At 35.5% G+C, this 14,238-nt stretch overlaps 1 protein-coding gene across 7 annotated transcripts in view; it reads left to right on the top strand.

Moving 5' to 3' along the window:
- Window positions 1-14,238, top strand: part of LOC111153329 (HECT and RLD domain containing E3 ubiquitin protein ligase family member 1) — a 169,107-nt gene that overhangs the window by 81,789 nt on the left and 73,080 nt on the right. For all 7 annotated transcript variants that reach the window (XM_022512300.1, XM_022512298.1, XM_022512295.1 and 4 more), the window contains exons 26-31: window positions 5,720-5,988; window positions 8,504-8,719; window positions 9,363-9,483; window positions 9,713-9,950; window positions 10,107-10,300; window positions 13,978-14,133. In XM_022512300.1, coding sequence (XP_022368008.1) covers window positions 5,720-5,988; window positions 8,504-8,719; window positions 9,363-9,483; window positions 9,713-9,950; window positions 10,107-10,300; window positions 13,978-14,133 — 1,194 coding nt within the window. The remainder of the gene's footprint in view (window positions 1-5,719; window positions 5,989-8,503; window positions 8,720-9,362; window positions 9,484-9,712; window positions 9,951-10,106; window positions 10,301-13,977; window positions 14,134-14,238) is intronic.

Here is a 14,238-nt window from a genome sequence, read left to right as displayed (position 1 = left end):
GCCCTGTTGCTAAAGTTTCTGTAATGTTAATGAATGCATATCATTTGGTGCTAGAGAGATGTTTCCAAACTTAACCAAGTAGCATAAGGGATCTAGTCTACAGTTTAAGAGCTTCCTACTATAGTAATTATATTTATATGTGACAGTCCATTAGCTAAAATTTTCTTTTCTCTCAAAATCTTGTTTACGGAAATACAAATTTTTATGGAAATACAAATGTGATATTTAGTCTATATTATCCATGACAGCAAAGTAATGTTTAGACTAAAACAGAAAGTGGTATCTTTATCTTTGAATTAAGCATACCCTAGAATTCAAGTGTAAATTACTTAGGAATTACTGTAACACTTCAGAATTACTGTCTTAGAGTTGCTACCTATCCAGGTTTTAAAACTATTATCCTGTAAGTCAATCTGGAGTCTCTGTAGTTTTAGATCTAAATAGATACAAATGAACTAAGCCATTAATCCAAATTTTGTTTGTGGCTGAACTACCTTTTCCAAAAAGCTCAAGGTAGTACCAAAATCTATTAACCTGTTGGAATTTAACTTTATTTTGTTGAAAACAGAAAAGCAAATATAGGGCCTCTTGGGAAAAGTTTTTATTTTTAATTATCCACTTAGGAAATTATAATAGGGAGGCAAACTAGTTATATAAGTTTTCATGATATCACTTAATATGATACCAATTTATCTTAGTAATCATTACATTTTAATGTTCTCAGAGGAAAAAGTCTGCTGCTAATGACTTTGTTCCTAGGTACAGGTGACTAGAAAGTAGAAGTACTATTTTAGGAAGGGCAGCAAAAATAAGTAGGTTTCAATCTCATGAATCTTGGAGCTTGTGGATTAAACAATGAAAATGTACACTTAATAGTTTTATTATGGATTACCTTCTTTAAAAGAAGCAAACATTAAAAATACGTTTAGGAGAATATATTTTGAAAGGAATTTTTTAAAGATCATGTATATTTAGTAACTACCTTCTGACGATGGTGGTTTTTTTGTTTTGTTTTGCTCTTAAGTAATGGTAAAATAAGCTACCCTATTTTTTCCTTATTTATTGCCAATATGGACCAGATGCCATAAGCCTTAGTATGCCTATCTCCAGTTGTGCAAGTGAACCTACTAAGTCTGAGAACTGTTTGGGGCCATTTAGGTGTTCTGATTCTAACTTGAGCAATGAAGGACAAACAGCTGTCCAGCTAAGTGAGACTTCTACACACTTGTTTACCCCTTTCCAATATTTTGAAGAGGAAATGTAAACTTTTTCCTCACATAGCTTTTGTAATAAATAGTCTCAGTGGTCCTGAGTTATTAAAAATCTAATAAAAATTAGAGATAAGTGTCTAATTATGTCCCATTTACTGAAATTAAATGGATGTATCAGTAACAGTTAATGGTTGTATACACATTTCACCTGCCCTTATGGTGCTTCCAAAGACTGCTCCTTGGGAGTTCCTAGTGCCTGTAATTTCAGTATTTGGTTGGAGATACTAGGATTCATGCTGTTAAGCCATGATTGCTTCTTCTTCCTTCACTCCAGTGCGTGTTTCATAGTTGGTCCAAGTAAGTGCATATAGGAAGGAGTAGAGCAAAGTGAGCAAATAAATTTAGCTCCTTCAGCTTGCTCGGCTCTTTAGAGGCATGGAAGCTAAATTCTAAAACCAAAAAAAGTTACAAAATACTTTAAAAAGAGATAAGTGAAACATACTTCTGCTTAGTACCTCAGAGATAATATGACATTTGCATTCTTTAAAACCTGTAAACTGCTTATGTATGCCAGTCATTGTTCTAATGACTTAAAACATATTAACACACTTAATTCTTACAGCAGCTTGTCAAAATTTTTGACAAAGCCTGTTACATGTGTTGGTATTTTGGTACTTTGATAAATACCGTAAAGACTTGCGGTAGTTGTGTGGAACTAAGCTCGTCCTTCACTGAAAGATACTTTTCTGCAGATACTTAACTTTAGTTTTCGTAGTTAAGCTGAAGCTGATGCACTGAAAAATGGTGGGAATACCAAAGCAACAATTTAAGAAGCAACGTCAGAGATCTTCTTAATTAAAATATCATATTGTTGGATTTTTTTTATTCCCTAGGTCTTTAAATAAAGTGTTAGGGTTTTACAGCTATAATAATACTGGAAACATTTATCAGCATGTGTGTTTTGTGGTATAACCTGTATGGGTGAAATGCTGTTGTAACTATGCATTTCAAATTAGATTATATAAAGAAGAGCAAATGTAAATGTTGTCTCCTGTATCAAATTTCTCCTTTTGTCTTCTGATTCTTGTGTGGTAGTGTATTTACTCCTTTTTGGCCAGTTGAGCCCCAGAAAAAAGAAGAGCTTCAAGCAAGTACATGATGGCATGTTTAATTTTTTTCCCCTTTTGGCTTGCCTACATATTTTATGGTTTATAAAGTATGTATTGCAGCTCTGCGATGTTCATTTTGAAAATTCCATTTAAGAACCAAAGTTGTAAGGACAAGTAAACAGTCTCAAAATTTTCTTAGACTTTATATTTTCTTTTTATAGTAGATAACTCTGAATTAATACTAAGTAGAAACTGGACTTAGTCACATACTCTGTGAAAGCTTTTGTTGTACTTTTCAGACACAGTATTTCCTGTATTCAGATTAAACAATATCGAACAAACCAAAGTTATCAGGTTGTTAGAATATTTTTTAAAGTTTAAGAGTTTTGTCATCTCATTTCCATAATGTAAGGTTTTGTTTTAAAATATTTTTTATGTCAGCCTAAGTATTTGGGTTACAGTTATTTTATTTATGTATCCTAATGCTTTCATTCGTATTTTTCTTGTTCTTTCTTTTGGTCATACAATGTTTTGTTTGGGTCTTACACCTGATAAGTTGTGTCTTTTTCATTGGCGTCAGCAAACTATGCCTAGTAAGCCAAGTTTGGTCTGCTACCTTTTTTTTTGTGAATAAGGTTTTGTTGGAACACAGCCACAAGTCATTTGTTTATATATTGTCTATGGCCACTTTCTTACGACAGCAGCAAAGTTGAGTGATTGTAGCACAGACCTTTATGACCCACAAAAACCTAAAATATTTACTGTCTTGACTCTTTGTACAAAAACTTCAGCCCCTGCTTTAATTTGCAGAGAGGGTTTGAATGGGTTGCCCACCCATTCCTAGAACATTTTGAGGTATATTAAAGAAATTCACTCTTTATATATTCTTCATAGTTGAACCTTTGTGTAGGCAGGCAGGTGACATTTCCATGGACTAGTGACTCGTGATGTTGACTAATAACAGGAGTATGTAAGATCACATCCTTCCTGTAAAATTAAGAAATTCATGTTATTAATTTAACAGATCAATTTTTTGTGTCTCTGTTTCCTCAGTTGGAAATTGAGGACTACATTATCTTCAAGGGCTCTTTTACTTCTGTGGTTCTAACACTAGCTCATGGCATATTTTATTTTCATTTTGAAAAGTAATTTGTAAGTATTGGAAAACAGAACTTTTTTTTTTTAAAGATTTTATTTATTTATTTGACAGACAGAGATCACAAGTAGGCAGAGAAGCAGGCAGAGAGAGGAGGAAGCAGGCTCCCCGCCGAGCAGAGAGCCCGATGTGGGGCTCGATCCCAGGACCCTGGGATCATGACCTGAGCTGAAGGCAGAGGCTTTAACCCACTGAGCCACCCAGGCGTCCCAAAAACAGAACTTTTTATTCTGAGATTTTATTATTGAACAAAGAAGTTCAATGCAGAGAGCCAAAAAACTATCATTTGTAAGTTCAGGCTATATCCAGATTCTGAATTTGAGGTGCTTAAGGACATGGAAAATGATTCTTTTTTTTTTTTTATTAGGTTCTGCTTTATTCTTTAAATATCATTTTAAATTTAATATGTTATCCATCCTGGACATTATTCTTTGGATTTTTTTTTTTACTCTTTTCTATTTTATGTGAAAAAATACTCAGCTATACAATTTGGGGAATTTTCAGATTGATTGTTTTTCATGCTCAGTAAAACTGAAAATTCAGCATTTTTTTTTAATCTTAAGAATTCTTGCTGAAACATGGGAGGCAGATAAACCATATATTTGTTGTCATTTTAAATTATTCTAGTAGAATGCTTATAAATTATTTCAGTTACTTTATAATATTAGCTGAATTTCTACATCTTATTTTGAAGTCCTGGGGTTTTACTGACATCGGTGTAGTAATTCAGAAATAAGTTAGGCAGTCAATATTTTATTAATTTGTTTCTCTGTGGGCATTAGTATTTAAGTAGTTCTCTTCCAATTCTTTTTCATCTTGTTACGCAACAAATATAATTTTTGGAGTGCATATTTTATTGGGTACTTAAGATGCATTCCTAGAAGAGAAATTTGGTATATTCACATGATAGGACATTATACAGCACTCAGACAAATGAACTATGGCTACATGCATTAATGTGAATGAATATTGGCAGTATTAATTTGATGGAAGAGAGTATTATGCCCAAAAAGAGTACATAAAATGCTATTTTTTGTAAAATCAAAACCCACTAAAACTGAACATTCTTTGTCTTGGGAATGAATACATATAAGATAAAAAACAATATTTAGTATTAATAAAAGCAAAGGAATGATAAACCCAGCTTAGGGATAATGACAGCCTTAGCTAGGAGGAGATATGGAGAGATGGGTTGGAGGAGGAGCAGATAGGCAGTTATAAGTTTTTATCAATTTTCTAGTTCTTTGTTCATGTTTATTATAAATAAATACAGAAGCAGGCCATTTTGGACCAGTGATGAGAGTATATCATGAGCCAAGGATTATGATTATCTAATTCATATACCTGAGGTCAATTAAATTAAAAAAGATAAGACTTGTAAGAATGGGACATTTATATATTTATTTAAAGTTAATATTGTCATGTGACTTAGACAGCTGTTGAGTTAAAACATATTAACATATTTATTGTCTAATGTTTTCACCTATTATAAGTCTAGAAAATGCCCACTGGCAAAACTAATGGTATTATATCTAGCAACTATTGTGACATCACTTGGTAATTTTAAATAGATACAATTTTACAGTGAATCTCATATATTCTTGTCTGTGAAACTTTGCTTCCTCTATATAGGAGTTTCACAACCTACAATAAATATGCATATGACACAGTGAAAGTGTTCCTTATATTAATGACACCCAAAGGGTGATGTTTGTGTCTCCTTTTTGTGTAAGTTTACTTGCCCTTCTATATTCATTTTTGGTAATGTTTCATTTTAGATATGTAGACTTTTTGCTCAGTCTTAACTTCTTGCAAAAATAATGTTAAATCAGATAAAGTTGTATTACTGTTAGGTCTTACCAGCAGTGTCCCAAGTGTCTAGTTCTTTTTTGTTCATAAATGGTGGTCTGGTTTAATACTGCAGAGCATTTTAAGCTAAGCATTTTGAGAGCAGCTTCTGCCTTTCTTTTTCTTGTGGCAGCGTGTTGCTAAAGCGCTTAAAGAGACACTGAAACATCAAACAGGGCTTTCCCTTTATTTTCTTACATTGCTCTACTTTTTGTTTGTTTTTTGTTTTTTTACCAAAGCATTTTGCTCAAATTCACTTAATGCATGCATGTATTCAAACATGAGTGTCCATTTCTCACCAGTTGGTATGGTAGCAGTACTCAGCCCTCGTCTAGTTTCAGAATTTATGTTCTACTTGGTTGTCATTGATACATGTTTGTTCTGTTTGTATGTAGGTCCTTTGCACAGTCAGTTGGAAACCCTGAGTGACTCTTGGGCTCGCCTGAAACATAGCAGAGACTGGTTATGCAACTCCTCTTACTCCTTTGAATCTGATTTTGATCTGACCAAGTCTTTGGGAGTTCACACTTTGATTGAAAATGTTGTAAGCTTTGTGAGTGGAGATGTGGGGAATGCCCCAGGTTTTAAGGAACCAGAGGAAAGTATGTCTACAAGTCCCCAAGCCTCCATCATTGCAATGGAACAGCAGCAGTTAAGGGCAGAAGTAAGTCTTTGAATTTATTCCTCATAAGGCACTAGAGAAACTTAAATCACTGAAAGCATAATAGTAGGAAAATCTTCTCTTCTACTCCTTCCTTCTCCCTTTCCTCCACCTGAACTTTTTGATGTCACTCTCATGACTAAAACAGCATAATGTTTTGTTTGAAGTGGACAAAGTTCATTTTTAATTGTCATCTCTTAGAACAAGATACTTTAATCATAAGTCTTTCCTTGTCTCCTAGAAACCAGGGTGAGACTGGCTGGTGAGCATATAGATATGGTTCTTAGAGCCTCAGTTTTGACCCATTTGTCTCCATTTTAAAAAGGCTATATTGCAGAAGACTTCATAGAAACATGCTAAAATCCATACTTTAAAACGACATTTCAAATAATGTCATTAACAAAGTTATGTGAAAAAAAGATCAAATAATTGTATCAGAGTTACCTCTTGGGTTATTAAAATAGTGTATGAATGTTGCTAATCATTGCTTGCTGCTTTTCTACTTGATATTAATGTTTGGGAGACACAAAGTTACTTTTGTAGTTTGTAAGAGCTTTTCTCTATTTTAGCAATGTTTGATAAATAATCTAAACATGTACTAGGAAATGAAAAGTATCTCCAGTATATTAATATAAAGTTAAGCATCTTTTCTTTTACTATTATACAGAAATAAATGGCATATCTGTTATTAAATTATTTTGAAAAATATAAATAAATAAAAAGGGCTAGATTAGAACTCTAGAGTAATAATGATGAATGCTAAAATTAGTGAGCAGAACTTCAAGGAGACATAAGATGTCTTCATAGCCTCAAAGTATCTCCCTCAAAATATTTATTAATTATTCTGGTTTTAACATATATACAAATTCCTTTTTTTTTTTTTTTTTTAAGATTTTATTTATTTGAGAGAGAGTGGGCAGACATGAGCATGGGGGAAGGGCAAAGGGAGAGGGAGAAATAGACTTCCTGCTAAGCAGGGAGCCAGATGTGGGGTTCCATCCCAGGACCCTGAGGTCATGACCTGAGCCACCCAGACACCCTTGTACACAAACTCTTTAATACTCTTCCTTTTAGGAAGTAAAGCTTAATTCCTCCTTTTTCTCTGGGTAAGCTGGACTTAGGAGCTCACGGCTTACAGAGTATAAAAAGGGAAAAATTGAATTAATTTTACATTGTGGAAACCTGGCAGACATAATGTTAGCCAAGTGATCAAGATTAACATCATCAGTAATAAGTTATGGTGCAATCATGCATCTCTGAAAATAGTTTGATGAGGACTTATGGTATTTTCCCCCAAATCCATAACTCTAGTCCAGTCATGAGAAAACATTGGGCAAACCCAAACTGAGGGACATTGTATAAAATACATGAACAGCTCCTCCAAAAGAAAGATGGAAACTGTCACAGACTAAAGGAGACTAAGGAAAAACATGACAGTTAAATGCAACAAGCTTTCTGGCATTAGATCTTGGAACAGAAGACAGACATTATGGGAAAACTGGTGAAATCCAAATAAAGTTTATGGCTTAGTTATAGTGTTGTACCAGTGTTCATTTCATAGTTTTAATAAGTGTACCATAGTTACCTAAGATGATAACATTAGCAAAAGGTAGGGGGATGACATACAGGATATAGGCATACATATGTACCATCTTTCAACACTTCTGTGCATTATTAGGTGTATAGTTATTTTAAAATAAAAATTTTATTATAAAAAAGGAATAGGCAGATTGGCCAAAGTGGTAGGTATTGTCTTCCTAGGGAAGATAGAGCCCAATGTTCAGGAGAATCACAGAGAAACCTTTCAGAAATACTTTTTCTAATTCTCGAATTAAACAGTATTCATTCTATACTACTTTATTATAAGTGAAAGAAGCAATAATCATAGTACCTTATGGTTTTGAAACCTTCACATATTTATTCTCATGAGCATCAAAATAGCTATGTGAGTAGGTTAAAGTACTATAGTATTAACCTCTTTTTTTTTTTAATAAAGATTTTATTTATTTGACAGAGATAGTGAGAGAGGGAACACAAGCTGGGGGACTGGGAGAGGGAGAAGTAGGCTCCCCACTGAGCAGGGAGCCTGACACAGGACTCAATTCCAGGACCCTGGGATCATGACCTGAGCCGAAGGCAGATGGTTAACTACTGACACCCAGCTGCCGCAGTGTTAGCCTCTTTTGACACGTGAAGAAACAGATTCAGGAAGTTAAATGACTTTTCCAAGTTCAACAGAGTAAAGAGTCTGGCCTTGAAATTAGGCCTCTTATACACAAATTTATTTTCCCCATTGTCCTGTGTAGCCTCTTTTTTTTACTGAAGTATGCTTAGTAGAGTTTTTAGAAATGCTTTGATTTTAAAAAGTCTTAATAATAAAGTAAATGTTTAATAGGATGGCTTTCTAAGAACTGTCAGAGCTTTCTGTGTGCTAAGTAATATATTATCTGTGTTGGAATTCCTTTATGTTTCAGTTCAGTGAAGGACTCTAAAATATATTTATTTTACTTTTCTCAAGCTTCGTTTAGAAGCACTTCACCAGATCCTCGTTCTGTTGTCTGGGATGGAGGAAAAAGGTAGCATCTCTCTGACAGGAAGCAGGTCAAGCTCAGGCTTCCAGTCATCCACACTGCTCACATCTGTGAGGCTACAGTTTTTAGCAGGGTGTTTTGGTTTAGGCACTGTGGGACATGCAGGAGCCAAAGGAGAGAGTGGCCGATTGCATCACTATCAGGTGGGTGATGGATCTGTTGTGTAAGGATGACATCTTGCAGACATTCAGATTATATATATATTTTTTTAACAAAATCAGTTTAATAATGCTAAATGTTCTGGTGTTTAAGATTGAGGTTTAAAAGTATAAAGATTTTTAAATGATTCTTAAAGATACCTCATTGTTTTAGTTTCCTGAGTAGTAATAGTTGTATATTTGGGATCAGGTGGGCCATTTTTACTATTGTTCTTTTAGATTCTTTGCTGGCTCAGTTTTCTTAACCCTTAGTCAAATTGGGTAGAGATAGCTCTAATTTGGGATAGGGATTAGTGTTTGCGAGGATGGATTTCAAGAATTTACATTTACACTTGATCACTTTACCTAGTTTCTCTGATGGCTTCAAAAAATTTTCTTAAGTGTTGTCTCTATATCTTCCATATTTGAGAAAAAAATTGCTTTGTGGGAAAGGAGAAAGATTATATAGAATCAAGAATTGTCAAGCATTTAAATATAAGCTTATTATAAAACTTATATACTGAAATATATGGAATAATTAAAAATCACCATAGGGCTTTATTATAGAGTGGGATAAAATGCTAATACTTTTATTTGGATAGGTGTTATTGTTACTAATAGAAAAAGTAAATTTTTATATATAATTCAGGATGGGATCAGAGCAGCTAAAAGAAATATTCAGATTGAAATCCAGGTGGCCGTGCATAAGATTTATCAACAATTGTCTGCTACCCTAGAGAGAGCTCTGCAAGCAAACAAGCATCACATTGGTGAGTAACTGGTCCGGCAAATGTAAGATGCAAGTTATGTTTGATGCTAGATACTTTAGGTATTCTGTATCTTGTTTTAACATTACTGGGTCAATTTACAGGTGGAGAATAAATTTTTGAAAATGTAATAGTGTTCCACGTTACTATTTATATTTTGGAATATGATTATATTAGTAAATGCTTTGCTTACTTCAAAGAAAATTCTCTGTTGTCTTTCCATCTTTTCTAGAAGCCCAGCAACGTCTCCTGTTGGTTACAGTTTTTGCCCTGAGTGTTCACTATCAACCAGTGGATGTTTCTTTGGCAATTTCCACCGGTCTGCTGAATGTATTGTCGCAGTTATGTGGCACAGACACCATGCTAGGACAGCCTCTGCAGTTGTTGCCAAAGACGGGTGTTTCCCAGCTTAGCACAGCTTTAAAAGTGGCTAGTACAAGATTGCTCCAGATTCTGGCCATCACTACAGGGTGAGCACTATTAGATGTCTTGGTGGGAGCTATATAGGACCTAGTCTTTTCACATTTTAGTAATTTCCATTTCCCCCAAACTCCTTAATCTGTTCGTGCACAAACAATTGCCCAGCTGTGTTACTATCACTGTTCTTTTCCTGTTACTTCATGTAGGACTTACGCTGATAAACTGAGCCCCAAAGTAGTTCAGTCCTTGTTGGACCTACTTTGTAGTCAGTTGAAGAATTTGTTATCCCAAGCTGGTGTACTACTTATGGCCTCTTTTGGAGAAGGGGAAGGAGAAGAGGGTGAAGAAGAAGGAAAAAAAGTTGACTCCAGTGGAGAAACTGAAAAGAAGGACTTCAGAGGTATCATAAACTCTTTTCTGTGTCATCATTCACAAGCATTTATTGAGTCCTTTTTGTGTAAATATCATTAGAATCTAGACTTCTTTCTGTTGTGAGATGTGAAGGAATTTTTTTGAAAGAATTTTTATTCATTCATTTATAAACCCCTTTTCTCTCCAAATATGTATGATTTAAATGAGCTTCTGACCAAACCTCCTCTCCTTAGAGTCTGTTAACCTTGATGCAGTGACCATACTGCTTCCTCTTTAGATTCAACTTCTCCTTGGCTGTCCTGGGTCTGGAATGTAGAGGTTCCAGGTGACTGATTCTCCCAGGTTATGTTTTCTTAGCATTTGATCTTGATAGTGCATCTTTAATCATAGTCTTGGCTTAGGTGTTCCCCCAGGACCAAGGTTTTCATATTTGGGAAGTAGGTTAGAATTAGAGTAGCTGAACTTCTTGCTAGGCCGTTATATTTCCTGGTCACTTGTTATTTTTAAATGTTATATATTTCATTGCTATAATATGACCATCTGATCATAGCTTTAAAAAACTATAGTGAACATTGTAAAACAGCAGAAATGCTACCTTTGTCTGCTACATAATTAAGGAATAAAAGTTTAAAATTGGTCATTTATTTTACATGTTTTTACAAAACTACCATGTCTTACTATGAAAATAAACTCTGGGAGCCCTTAAAATCCTCTCTGTTAAAATCCTTTAATAATAATAAAATTAGATGAATTAATATTAAAATAATATTGTATAGATAGATGAGTGGATAGAGGAAATATCCTGTGGATACAAAAATGATAAAACATTGACTCTGCTCTCGCGAATCTTCTAGGATAACGAGAGAGGCAGATATGCCAACAAATAGTAACAGTGTAATATAAGAGTCTCAGAAGAAAGAGCTAAATTTCTTAAATCAGAGTCTAGGAGGATGTCTGAGTCTGATTAAGGACCAGTTTTTGGTTTCAGAGGCTACACCTGTGGCAGATTCCTTCTCCCTCTTTACAGAGAGAGGCTCACAAGGGGTAAAATAAGCATAAGCTTTTTTTTTTTTTAAAGATTTTATTTAGTTATTTGACAGACAGAGATCACAAGTAGGCAGAGAGGCAGGCAGAGAGAGAGAGGAAGGGAAGCAGGCTCCCTGCTGAGCAGAGAGCCCGATGCGGGGCTCGATCCCAGGGCCCTGAGACCATGACCCGAGCCGAAGGCAGAGGCCTAACCCACTGAGCCACCCAGGCGCCCCTAAGCATAAGCTTTTAATGCCACCTCCTGTTTTCCTGAGATCCAGTGAGGAATACAAGGTGGTTAAGGTAATAGTTTCTCACCATTCTCTGCTGAATACCATACATATGGACAGCAAGGAGGACATAATAGTGTTACTTCTCAACCTGTAGGTCCCCAGGAAAACTGGGCCCTTCCATATCCAGTAAAGAAAGAAAGAGTTCGGGGTGCCTGGGTGGCTCAGTGGTTTGGGGCCTCTGCCTTCGGCTCAGGTTGTGATCCCAGGGTCCTGGGATCGAGCCCCGCATCGGGCTCTCTGCTCAGCGGGGAGCCTGCTTCCTCCTCTCTCTCTGTCAAATAAATAAATAAAATCTTTAAAAAAAAAAAGAAAAGAAAGAAAGAAAGTTCTTCTGTGAGTGAATCTCGGCAGGTGTAACAGCAGGCTGAATCCACACCCATTCCTCTCAGGTCATCCTGGAGAGAATGCTGCTGTCCTCTCTCTATTCGTGGGGATGGTTGGGAGGGAGACTGATTCTGGTCACACATAGTGGCCACCTTTTAATAACCCCACAAACCATCTAAAATACTTTACCAAAAATAAGGTGTACCTTTCATTTCAAACAGTATTGATACTGAAACAAACTGAATCACCATGGTATATCACCCAGCTTTATATTATATAATTATTATAATTAATATACAATTATATAATATATAATATAAATATCTATATTTATATGTAAATATATTTAAAATATATATATTTAATATATATATTATATATAGTATAATATATTTATTTTATATAATATAAATATATATAATTATATAATTATATAATTGAAGGTCTCCAGACTTCAGTTAATTTAATTAATTTAGTGTCTTGTTACAGAGGTACTTGCTAGGAGTGAGGTTGGGGTGTAGAATGGAGGGCTCATTGAAGAGATTTTCCCAAGGATCTCTACCCAGAGAGAAGTTCACATCGAAGAGGTAGCTTTTTAAACTGGATTTTGGAGGAATGTATACAAACAGGTTGGAGTGATATGTGGGTATCTAGGGAAGGCTAATAATTTTACATTCTTCAAACTGATATAAAAATATTTGCTTCTTAGCTTTTAAGCAAAGAAGAGTTAGAGTACAAGGTAGAGAAAGTGTAGCAAAGGAGTACAATGGTCTCCAATTGTTGCCAGCATTCTAGTTCTGTCATAGACATGTATACCCATCTTTGCAGAACAGAAGTCCTCTAGCAATGACGAGATATCTGTGAAGATAGATTCTGGTCATCTAAGTGTGGCTCTTGGTGCGAGGGTCTCCCTCTAAAGTGCTTTGTCTTGTGTATTTCTTAATTTGACATGCCAGGATCTCCCTGAAAGGAGTGAATACCTTCCTCAAATTGTTAGGATTTTGTATGTTTTTGTGCCCCTTAGAGATTGACATTCTGGGCAACTGCCTCGCTGGCATCCTTCTTCCTCTTGACTGCTGAGTGGGACTTTGCCAGGCTGAGAGGGTATGAAAGGTGCTGGATGATGATAAAACATGGTGCATTACAGGAAGAGCAGATAGTTCTCTGGCCTCAAAATGCACAGGGTGAAGGGAAACTGTGAGGGGGGGTGAGAGAGAATCTGGTACTAATGCTGCTGGAAAAACTGGGAAGATTGGTTAGGGCACGTTTGTATGAAAGCTGTTTATATACATGGAGTTAGTGCTCAGTCAGATCAGACTCAGGCCTAGAAATTTGTTTCTTTGTAGAATCTGAAAGCACAAAGTGTTTTTTAGAGATGTGATTCTTAATTTGATTGGGCTGGGAGAGATCATGGACTTTTTGAAAATGTGATCCAAGTTGTGAACTTTTACTAATCAAGTACACAATTTTCATGCAACTTTAAGGGGGTTCACAGACAAGTTCCTTCAGATTCTAGCTGGTAAAACTCTAGACTTGCATAGAGAACTGTTGTTTTTCAGAATAGCAGTTTTAAAAAATGTGCAAAACCAAATACACATACTTTGTTCTAGCAACCTCACTATTATACACAAATGTAAGAAATGTTTTAAGCTTGGCATTATTTTCTAACCTTTCCTCATTCTGTCCTTTAAGTTTTAAAAATTCAACAGCGGGGCGCCTGGGTGTCTCAGTTGGTTTAGCATCTGCCTTCAGCTGAGGTCATCATCCCAGTGTCCTGGGATAAAGACCCGTGTCAGGGCTCCCTGCTCAGTGGGGAGCCTGGTTCTCCCCCTCCCTCTGCTGCTCCCTCTGCTTATGCTTTCTCTCTCTCTCTCTCTCTCCTGCTCTCTGTCAAATAGATAAATAAAATCTTTAAAAAATAAAATAAATAAAAATTCAGCAGCTAATTGACAAATTTTAAGTTAAGTTTGGGCTTCCTGCGTTTAATGTAAGTTACTTGATATAAGACATTTTTCTGATTTTTGGTTGTAATGTAGTGTAATCTTGTCTCTTCCCTCTTCAGCTGCTCTTAGGAAACAGCATGCAGCCGAACTGCACCTGGGGGATTTTTTAGTTTTTCTTCGCAGAGTTGTATCTTCAAAAGCAATTCAATCAAAAATGGCTTCCCCAAAATGGACAGAAGTGCTTCTAAATATAGCATCTCAGAAGTGTTCTTCAGGTATATGACCTTTGCCTTGTATTAGAGTATTTTTATACATCACATGTGTTTTATTCAGAGAGTGCCGGACTTGAACAACATTGGATATTTAACCTTGATTTCACA

Source organism: Enhydra lutris, unplaced genomic scaffold, assembly GCF_002288905.1.
Source record: "Enhydra lutris kenyoni isolate GAN:26980312 unplaced genomic scaffold, ASM228890v2 scaffoldscaffold31, whole genome shotgun sequence".
NCBI classification, from domain to species: Eukaryota; Metazoa; Chordata; class Mammalia; order Carnivora; family Mustelidae; genus Enhydra; species Enhydra lutris.
This window is presented reverse-complemented; position numbering and strand designations above follow the sequence as displayed.